Here is a 10,773-nt window from a genome sequence, read left to right as displayed (position 1 = left end):
TTGCTTGAACCCGAGAGGCGGAGGTTGCAGTGAGCCAAGATAGCACCCTTGCACTCCAGCCTGGGCAACAAGAGTGAAACTCCATCTCAAAACAAAAACAAACCAGCAAATCCATGTTTGCAACACGTTAGCGAGTAGCATAGATTTTACTGATGATGGCTTTGGTTGGAGTAGAAGACAGTTTTCATCATACACCGTCTAGTAAAGCAATTTAAATTCCTATTAGTCATCTCCGTAAACCCACCAAATGTTCTTCCCAGGCACCTGACACCTCCTATTTCCTTTCCTTCTGCCTTTCCCCACGTGGCTTCTAAAATGCCTTTTTATCCTGAATGATTTAGTTATACCTGCAAACAAGCAAATACCATACTGCAAAATTTCTCCAGTTAACAGGTTTCATACTCAAGTGACTTTTCAAAGTATTCCCTCAAAGGAAACAGGTCTCTTCCGGAACGGCAAAAGGGAAATTCTGCTGACAGAAAAACAAGCATTTCTCTGTGCCTTTACAGTACTGACACAGAGAAATGTTTCTCAGCAGAATCACTTGGGGAGCTTTATATTATAAAAACATGTATTTAGGCCGGGCGCAGTGGCTCAACCCTGTAATCCCAGCACTTTGGGAGGCCGAGACGGGTGGATCACGAGGTCAGGAGATCGAGACCATCCTGGCTAATACGGTGAAACCCTGTCTCTACTTAAAAATACAAAAAACTAGCCGGGCGAGGTGGCAGGCGCCTGTAGTCCCAGCTACTCAGGAGGCTGAGGCAGGAGAATGGCGTAAACCCAGGAAGCGGAGCTTGCAGTGAGCTGAGATCCCGCCACTGCACTCCAGCCTGGGTGGCAGAGCAAGACTCCGTCTCAAAAAAAAAAAAAAACATGTATTTAGCCAGGCGTGGTGGTTCACACTTGTAATCCCAGCACTTTGGGAGGCTGAGGTGGGAGGATCGCTTGAGCTCAGATGTTCCAGACCAGCTTGGGCAACATAATGAGATGTCATCTCTATTCAAAAAACTAATAAAAGAAAAAAAGAAAAAAGAAACATGTTTGATGGCCCCTGTCCTACCAAGATTCTGATTCAGGAAGTCTAGGGAGGGCCACTCTCATATACATATTATATTTATATATTTATAAATCTTATTATATAAAATATTTCATCTATATGTAATTTTTTTTTTTTTTGAGACGGAGTCTCACTCTGTGGCCCAGGCTGGAGTGCAGTGGTGCGATCTCGGCTCTCTGCAAGCTCCGCCTCCCAGGTTCAGGAGATTCTCCTGCCACAGCCTCCTGACTAGCTGGGATTACAGGCACTCGCCACCATACCTGGCTGACTTTTGTATTTTTATTTATTTTATTTTTAAGTTTTTGTTGTTGTTGAGACAGTCTCAGTCACCCAGGCTGGAGTGCAGTGGCGTGATCTCGGCTCACTGCAACCTCCACCTCCCAGGTTCAAGCAATTCGCACGCCTCGGCCTCCTGAGTAGCTGGAATTACAGGTGCGCGACACCCGGCTAATTTTTGTGTTTTTAGTAGAGACGGGGTTTCGCCATGTTGGCCCGGCTCGTCTCAAACTCTCGACCTCAAGTGATCTGCCCGCCTCAGCCTCCCAAAGTGCTGGGACTACAGGCATGAGCCACCACGCCCAGCCTCCTATTTATAACTTTTATAAATGTCCCTGATGATAACAATCTCCCTTCTAGTTGAAAACCAACAGGGCGACTCAGCACCGGTGACTCAGCACCTGCTTTCAATAGGTTTATCCTTGTGATGCTAGGCAGGTGAGGCCCCAAATCAGGGCTTAGCCCGGGACAGTTCTTGGCTTCACCAGGAAATAATTCAAGGGATTGGCAAGCAGGTGGTGGTGACAACTTCTATTGATTGATTTATTTATTTATTTATTTAAGATGGCGTCTCTCTCTGTCACCCAGGCTGGAATTCAGTGGCGCAATCTCAGCTCACTGCAACCTCCACCTCCTGGGTTCAAGCGATTCTTCTGCCTCAGCCTCCCGAGTAGCTGGTATTACAGGTGCCCACCACCGTATCCAGGTTATTTTTGTATTTTTAGTAGAGACGTTGTGGGGGGGGGGGTCTCACCATGTTCGCCAGGCTGGTCTGGAACTCCTGACCTCAAATGATCCACCTGCCTCAGCCTCCCAAAGTGCTGGGATTTCAGGCATGAGCCACTGCGCCTAGCAAAAAATTAAAATAAAAAAAAAAAAAAAGGAAAATTGGGCTGGGTGCGGTGTCTCATGCCTGTAATCCCAGCGCTTTGGGAGGCCAAGGTGGGAGGATTGCTTGAGCTCAGGAGTTCAAGGCCATGCTGGGCAACATGGTGAAATCCCATCTACTAAAAAAAAAAAAAAAAAGAAAGAAAATTGCATTCCTTGTCTTCAGATTCATTCTTGTGTTTCCAGAAATGGCACTGAGCCCAGAAGCAGCTATAGAAGTTGCCAATTCTCCTCTTTCCCCATGAGAAAGGACTATCTTGAAAGTGGAAGCATGAAGTAGACAGATGTGGATTCAGCTTCTCCCAACCCTCGCTTCCGAATTCCTAGAAATCAGTTTTTCCACCCCCTGCAGCAGTGGCGTGGAAGGAGCCTGGGTCGTGAGCCACTTGAGGAAGCTCAGATCAGATCTGCAGGGAATTCAGGTGAGCTACACCTTTCTCCTCCCCTCTAATGATCACTGCCATCCCCTCACTCCCAGGATGCACCAACCACCCGCCCTCACTCAGGCGTTGTCTCCATCTCCGGAAACATGATGGCTTCAGTTTCTCGCTCTCCCAGTCCAGGCCTCCTCCGTTTGGTCTGCCTTCCACAGGAGCCGTGAGGAATCTTCCTTAACCCAGATCTGACTCCATCCCTCCCCTGCTCAAAACCGCTCCATGCCATGCAACAGAACATTAGTCCTGGAAAGGACTTGATGAGGGAGAATGTCTCATAAAAAGCTGTGAAGGTTTCTGTTGTTGTTGTTTTTGTTGTTTTGTTTTGTTTTGTTTTGAGACTCTGTTGCCCAGGCTGGAGTGCAGTGGTGCAATCTTGGCTCACTGCAACCTCTGCTTCCTGAGTTCAAGTGATTCTCCTGCCCCAGCCTCCTGAGTAGCTGGGACTACGGGCACCCGCCACCAAACCCAGCTAATTTTTTTTTCTTTTTTTTTTGAGATGGAGTCTCGCTCTGTTGCCCAGGCTGGAGTGCAGTGGCGCAATCTTGGCTCACTGCAACCTCTACTTCCCGGTTCAAGCAATTCTCCTGCCTCAGCCTCCCAAGTAGCTGGGATTACAGATGACTGCCACCAAGCCTGGCTAATTTTTTATTTTTACAAAATTTAGACATGGTGTTTCATCATATTGGCTAGGCTGGTCTCGAACTCCTGACCTCAGGTGATCTGCCCACCTCGGTCTCCCAAAGTGCTGGGACTACAGGCGTGAGCCACTGGGCCTGGCTATGAAGGCTTTTGTGTATGTGTGTGTGTGTCTGAGAGGTCTGAATTGATCAGAAGCATGAAACAGTTGGCATGATGCAGGAGACAGAGGGAATCATAAACTTGCTCTTCCATCAGAATTCATAAATTCTGCTAACATATATTTTGTAGAGATGGGGCCTCACTATGTAGGCCAGGCTGGTCTGAAACTCCTGGCCTCAGGCGATCTACCTGCCTTGGCCTCCCCAAGTGCTGGGATTACACGTGTGAGCCATTGCACCCAGTCACATCTCCCTCTTACACTAACCCTCCTGTCTTCCTCTCATAAAGACTCTTGTGGCCAGGCTCGGTGGCTCACGCCTGTAATCCCAGCACTTTGGGAGGCTGAGGCAGGTGGATCACGAGGTCAGGAGATCAAGACCATCCTGGCTAACATGGTGAAACCCCGTCTCTACTAAAAATTAAAAAAAAAAAAATTAGCCAGGCATGGTGGCGGGCACCTGTAGTCCCAGCTACACTGGAGGCTGAGGCAGTAGAATGGCATGAATCTGGGAGGCGGAGCTTGCAGTGAGCCGAGATCTTGCCACTGCACTCCAGCCTGGGCGACAGAGCGAGACTCCGTCTCAAAATAAAAAAGACTCTTGTGATTCCATGGGTCCTGCCCAGATAACCCAGGATAACGTCCCCATCTGAAGTGCCCTCATTTGGTCACATCTGCTAAGTCCTTTTTTGCTATGTAGGGTGAAATGTCACAGGTTCTGGGCATTAGGACATGAATATCTCTGGGGACCATTATCCTGTCTACCACAGAGTCCCTCTCATGCCACTGTTGTGACTGAGAGAAAAGAAAAAATAGCGGACCTATGTGAGGTCCTTAGTACTTCTCCCTGAGGCTGGGCTCGGTGGCTCACGCCTGTAATCCCAGCACTTTGGAAGGCTGAGGTGGGCAGATTGTTTGAGCTCAGGAGTTCGAGACCAGCCTGGGCAACATAATGAGACCTCATCTGTACCAAAACTCTAAAAACTTAGCTGGGCATGGTGGTACACGTCTGTGGTCCCAGCTACTTGTGAGGCTGAGGTGGGAGAATCGCTGGAACCCGAGAGGTTGCAGTGAGCTGAGATCACGCCAGTGAACTCCTGCCTGGGTGACAGAGTGAGACTCTGTCTCAAAGGAAAAAAAAAAAAAAAGCCAGCCATGGTGGCTCACACCTGTCATCCCAGCACTTTGGGAGGCCGAGGCGGGTGGATCACCTGAGGTCAGGAGTTCCAGACCAGCCTGGCCCACATGGTGAAACCCTGTCTCTACTAAAACCACAAAAATTAGCCGGGTGTGGTGTCGGGTGTCTGAAATCCACTACTCGGGAGGCTGAGGTGGGAGAATCGCTTGAACCTGGGAGGTGGAGGTTACGGTGAGCCAAGATTGCATCACTCTGGGCCACAGAGCGAGACTCTGTCTCAAAAAAACAAAACTTCTCCCTGGAAGAGGCGCAGTCACAGTTTTGATGATACCGTCTACCACACACACTAGTGAGACAAGGAAAACAAGAGGAGGGTGGAAAGACAGCGACGGCTTTGCTAAGAGAGCCGGGGAGAGACAGCAGAAGTGAAGCTCTTTTTCATCAGCCAAGTGGCTCCTAGGATTTCTTTTTTTTTTTTTTTGAGGCGGAGTCTCGCTCTGTCGCCTGGACTGGAGTGCAGTGGCCGGATCTCAGCTCACTGCAAGCTCCGCCTCCCGGGTTCCCGCCATTCTCCTGCCTCAGCCTCCCGAGTAGCTGGGACTACAGGCGCCCGCCACCTCGCCCGGCTAGTTTTTGTATTTTTAGTAGAGACGGGGTTTCACCGTGTTAGCCAGGAGGGTCTCGATCTCCTGACCTCGTGATCCGCCCGTCTCGGCCTCCCAAAGTGCTGGGATGACAGGCTTGAGCCACCGCGCCCGGCCAGGATTTCTTAATCTCCCCCTGACTTCCCGTTCTCCACCCACAACACCCATTGGTGAGTGGGGCGGGGCAGGAGGGAGCTGAAGAGTGAGAAAGCCATTATTTCAGCAAAAGGTCTTTCCTCCCTCTCTCAGTCCTCGAACCGCTGGCTCAGCCTCTCCGCCCACCACCTGTGAACAATGCAATGGAAGGTGTGCTGCGGTCGCCCCGTGTCCCGTGCATAGGAACGTCTCAGCCTCCAGGTCCCCTCCTTCCGGGCTCACGGCACCCCCATGCTACGAACCGCAGGCAGGGACGGCCTCTGTCGCCTGTCTGCCTACTTGGAAGAACTCGAGGCTGTGGAGCTGAAGAAGTTCAAGTTATACCTGGGGACTGCGACAGAGTTGGGAGAAGACAAGGTCCCCTGGGGACGCATGGAGATGGCCGGTCCCCTGGAAATGGCCCAGCTGCTCATCACCCACTTCGGGACAGAGGAGGCTTGGAGGTTGGCTCTCAGCACCTTTGAACGGATGAACAGGAAGGACCTGTGGGAGAGAGGACAGAGAGAGGACCTGGTGAGGGGTAAGGAGGTGGCGGGACAGGCAAGGCTAGAACCCCAGCGGGGTGTGGTGACTCTTGCCTATAATCTCAGCACTTTGGGAGGCTGAAGAGGGCAGATCACTTGAGGTGAGGAGTTCAAGACCAGCCTAGACAACATAGTGAGGCTCTGTCTCTACCAAAAATCAAAAAAATTAGCCAGGTGTGGTGGTGCATGTCTGTGATCCCAGCTTCTCAGGAGGCTGAGGTGGGAGGATCACTTGAGACCAGAAGGTAGAGGCTGCAGTGAGCTATGATCCTGCCACTGCACCCCAGCCTGGCTGACAGAGTAAGACCTTGCCTCAAATATTTAAAAAATATATATATATATAAAATCCCTGGCCGGGCGCGGTGGCTCAAGCCTGTAATCCCAGCACTTTGGGAGGCCGAGACGGGCGGATCACGAGGTCAGGAGATCAAGACCATCCTGGCTAACACAGTGAAACCCCGTCTCTACTAAAAAATACAAAAAAACTAGCCAGGCGAGGTGGCGGGCGCCTGTAGTCCCAGCTACTCGGGAGGCTGAGGCAGGAGAATGGCGTGAACCCGGGAGGCGGAGCTTGCAGTGAGCAGAGATCCGGCCACTGCACTCCAGCCTGGGCGGCAGAGCAAGACTCCGTCTCAAAAAAATAAAAAAAAATCCCTGAGTCTGGGAGATCTGGAATATATATATATATGTGTGTGTGTGTATATGTGTGTGTGTGTGTGTGTGTGTATATATATATATATTTTTTTTTTTTTTTTTTTTAAGAGATGAGGTGGCCAGGTGCAGTGGCTCACACCTATAATCCCAGCACTTTGGGAGGCCAAGGCGGGTGGGTCATCTGAAGTCAGGAATTCGAGATCAGTCTGGCCAGCATAGTAAAACCCTGTCTCTACTAAAAATACAAAAATTAGCCAGCTGTGGTAGCACACGCCTATAGTCCCAGCTACTTGGGAGGCTGAGGCAGGAGAATCGCTTGAACCTGAGAGGTGGAGATTGCAGTGAGCTGAAATTGCACCACTGTACTCCAGGCTGGGTAAAAGAGTGAAACCCCATCTCAAAAAAAAATTTAAAAAGAGATGAGGTATCCTTTTTTTTTTTGAGACGGAGTCTCACTCTGTTGCCCAGGCTGGAGTACAGTGGCACGATCTCCGCTCACTGCAACCTCCGCCTCCTGGGTTCAAGCAATTTTCTGCCTCAGCCTTCTGAGTAGCTGGGATTACAGGCACCCGCCACCATGCCTGGCTAATTTTTTGTACTTATATTTTTTGTAGAGACGGGGTTTCACTATTTTGGCCAGGCTGGTCTTGAACTCCTGACCTTGTGATCCACCTGCCTCAGCCTCCCAAAGTGCTGGGATTACAGGCGTGAGCCACTGTGCCCAGCCAAGATGAGGTATCCTTATGTTGCCCAGGCTGGTCTTGAACTCCTGGGCTCAAGCGAGCTCCCACCTTAGCCTCCCAAAGCGCTGGGATTACAGGCATGAATGACCACTGCCTGGCCACCAATTCCCTTTTCTTTCATACTAATCCCTGAGCCTGGGAGATCTGGAATTCTAACTTACACACGCACGTATCTATATCTACACAAAAATTTCAACTTTTGCCGGGTACAGTGGCTCACGCCTGTAATCCCAGCACTTTGGGAGGCCGAGGCGGGTGGATCACAAGGTCAGGAGATAGAGACCATCCTGGCTAACAGGGTGAAACCCCATCTCTACGAAAAACTACAAAAAAACAATTAGCCGGGCATGGTGGTGGGCGCCTGTAGTTCCAGCTACTTGGGAGGCTGAGGCAGGAGAATGGTGTGAACCCAGGGGACAGAGCTTGCAGTGAGCTGAGATCACGCCACTGCACTCCAACCTGGGCAACAGAGCGAGACTCCATCTCAAAAAAAAAAAAAACAAATTTCAACTTTTATTTTAGATTCAAGGGGTACACGTGCAGGTTTGTTACATGGGTGTATTGAGCGATGCTGAGATTCAGGGTAAGATTGATCCTATCACCCAGGTACTTGAACATAGTACCCAATCGTGAGTTTTCCCCCAGCCACGAGTCCCCAGTGTCTTCCCATCTTTCTGTCCATGAGAACCCAGTGTTTATCTTCCACTTATAAGTGAGAACATGCAGTCTTTGGTTTTCTATTCCTGCATTAGTTTGCTTAGGATAATGGACTCCAGCTGCGTCCATGTTACTGCAAAGGACATGATTTTGTTCTTTTTTATGACTGTGTACAGAATTCTAATTTCATCCCTTTGGTCTGTGTTCATGCTGTGTTCTGTCTGGAATATTCTCCATCTTCTTTGCCTGGAAAAGTATTACTTACTGAAACCTTGAAGCCATTACCTTCTCTAAAGAATTTAATCCTCTTCCCCCACCTTCTGATTCCTCGCTCCCACTACTCTGACTGGCTCAGAAACCCCACTTCTGTGCCTCCTTAGCACTCTTGGATTTCTTTTATTATATCTTCTATCTCATAAAATAATCACAATGGGCCGGGCGTGGTGGCTCAAGCCTGTAATTCCAGCACTTTGGGAGACTGAGGTGGGCGGATCACCTAAGCTCAGGAGTTCGAGACCAGCCTGGCCAACATGGCGAAACCCCATCTCTACTAAAAATACAAAAGAAATTATCCAGGGGTGGTGGCGGGCACCAGTAATCCCAGCTAATCTAGAGGCTGAGACAGGAGAATCACTTGAACCCAGGAGGTGAAGGCTGCAGTGAGCAAAGATCATGCCACTGCACTCCAGCCTGGGTGACAGAGTGAGACCCTGTCTCAAAAAATACATATATATATGATTTATACTGAGACACAAGCTCAAGAGATAATACGTGCAAAGTGTTTAACACAATTCAAAGCAGGTAGTAAGTGCTCAGCACATGTGGGCCATTGCTGAAGTGGCAGAGATGGGACTTGAGCTGTGGAATTGGTTTTTTAAAAACATTTTTATTTTTTAGAGATGGGGTCTCACCATGTTGCCCAGGCTAGACTCAAACTCCTGGGCTGAAGTGATCCCCCTGCCTCAGCCTCTTGAATAGCTGAAACTACAGGTGCGCACTACAGAGCTCTGTTGGAGCTGTGGGTTTTTTTTGCTTTATTTTGTTTTTGAGACAGAGTCTCACTCTGTTGCCCAGGCTGGATTGCAGTGGTGCAATCTTGACTCACTGCAAGCTCTGTATCCCGAGTTCCAGCGATTCTCCTGCCTCAGCCTCCTGAGTAGCTAGGATTACAGGCACGTGCCACCACACCCGACTAATTTTTGTATTTTTAGTAAAGACGGGGTTTTACCATGTTGGTCCAGTTGGTCTTGAACTCCTGACCTCAGGTGATCCGCCCACCTCGGCCTCCCAAAGCGCTGGAATTACAGGCATGAGCCACTGCACCCTGCTTGAGCTGTAGGTTTTTTTTTTTTTTTTTTTTTTTTTTTTTTTTGAGACGGAGTCTCGCTCTGTCACCCGGGCTGGAGTGCAGTGGCCGGATCTCAGCTCACTGCAAACTCCGCCTCCGGGGTTTACGCCATTCTCCTGCCTCAGCCTCCCGAATAGCTGGGACTACAGGCGCCCGCTACCTCGCCCGGCTAGTTTTTTTGTATTTTTTAGTAGAGACGGGTTTCACCGTGTTAGCCAGGATGGTCTCGATCTCCTGACCTCGTGATCCGCCCGTCTCGGCCTCCCAAAGTGCTGGGATTACAGGCTTGAGCCACCGCGCCCGGCCTGAGCTGTAGTTTTTAATGTCATTTCTCACCTGTTTACTGGGAAATGGATGCCCTGAAAGGCAGAAAGAGTCTTGACTCCCCTGTGTGATTCTCTGAGACTAAAGTGTCTGGCTAGGGCTAGGAACCGAGTAAACTTTGGTGAACATTTGCTGAATGAGTAAGCAAGTTCTGCCAATAACGGGCTATACACAGTCACTTCTGCAAAGCTCAGTGACTCATCATTAATGAGGTGTGACGGCAGTAGTGTGCTGGGAAACATCTCTGTAAAAAACAAAGTCTTTAATGACTCTGAAAAAACCAAATGCACTTGTTTGTAGCCTTCCGTCCTTCCTTCCTTCCTTTTTTTCCCTTCCGTTCCCTTCCCTCTTCCTTTCTTTTCTTTTTTCTTCTTTTCTCTCTTTCTCCTCTCTCTTCTCTTTTCTCTTTCTTTTTTTTTTTTTTTTTTTTTTTTTTTTTTTTTTTTTTTTTTTTTTTTGAGACGGAGTCTCGCTCTGTCGCCCAGGCTGGAGTGCAGTGGCCGGATCTCAGCTCACTGCAAGCTCCGCCTCCCGGGTTCACGCCATTCTCCTGCCTCAGCCTCCCGAGTAGCTGGGACTACAGGCGCCCACCACCTCGCCCGGCTAGTTTTTTTGTATTTTTTAGTAGAGACGGGGTTTCACCGTGTTAGTCAGGATGGTCTCGATCTCCTGACCTCGTGATCCGCCCGTCTCGGCCTCCCAAAGTGCTGGGATTACAGGCTTGAGCCACCGCACCCAGCCTCTTTTCTCTTTCTTTTTCTCTTTATCTTTTCTCCATCACCCAAGAGACGGAGGTTGCGGTAAGCCAAGATCCCGCTACTGCACTCCAGCCTGGACAACAAGAGCAAAACTCCATCTTAATATACATACACATACACACATATATAATATATATGTATATTATATATATATTAGCCAGGTGTGGTGGCGCACGCCTGTAATCCCAGCTACTCAGGAGGCTGAGGCAGGAGAATCACTTGAACCCGGGAGGTGGAGGTTGCAGTGAGCCGAGATGGCACCACTGCACTCCAGCCTGGACGACAAGAGGGAGGCTCTATCTCAAAACAAAAGAAAAAAGTATCAATGTACTTACTTGTCATTTTGTATAATTATATCTAAATGTAAGTG

The 10,773-nt window shown here is 49.3% G+C and overlaps 1 protein-coding gene across 7 annotated transcripts in view; it reads left to right on the top strand.

The window, feature by feature from the left end:
* The first annotated feature begins 5,362 nt into the window (after nucleotides 1–5,362).
* The window catches only part of NLRP12 (NLR family pyrin domain containing 12), a 31,173-nt gene continuing 25,762 nt past the window's right edge, over nucleotides 5,363–10,773 (top strand). For 6 of the 7 annotated variants that reach the window (XM_033224396.1, XM_033224398.1, XM_033224397.1 and 3 more), the window contains exon 1: nucleotides 5,363–5,915. In XM_033224396.1, coding sequence (XP_033080287.1) covers nucleotides 5,627–5,915 — 289 coding nt within the window. In that variant the 5' untranslated portion in view covers nucleotides 5,363–5,626. The remainder of the gene's footprint in view (nucleotides 5,916–10,773) is intronic. The other variant, XM_033224401.1, reaches the window with a different exon arrangement.

Source organism: Trachypithecus francoisi, unplaced genomic scaffold (assembly GCF_009764315.1).
Source record: "Trachypithecus francoisi isolate TF-2019V2 unplaced genomic scaffold, Tfra_2.0 Lachesis_group12, whole genome shotgun sequence".
NCBI lineage: Eukaryota > Metazoa > Chordata > Mammalia > Primates > Cercopithecidae > Trachypithecus > Trachypithecus francoisi.
This window is presented reverse-complemented; position numbering and strand designations above follow the sequence as displayed.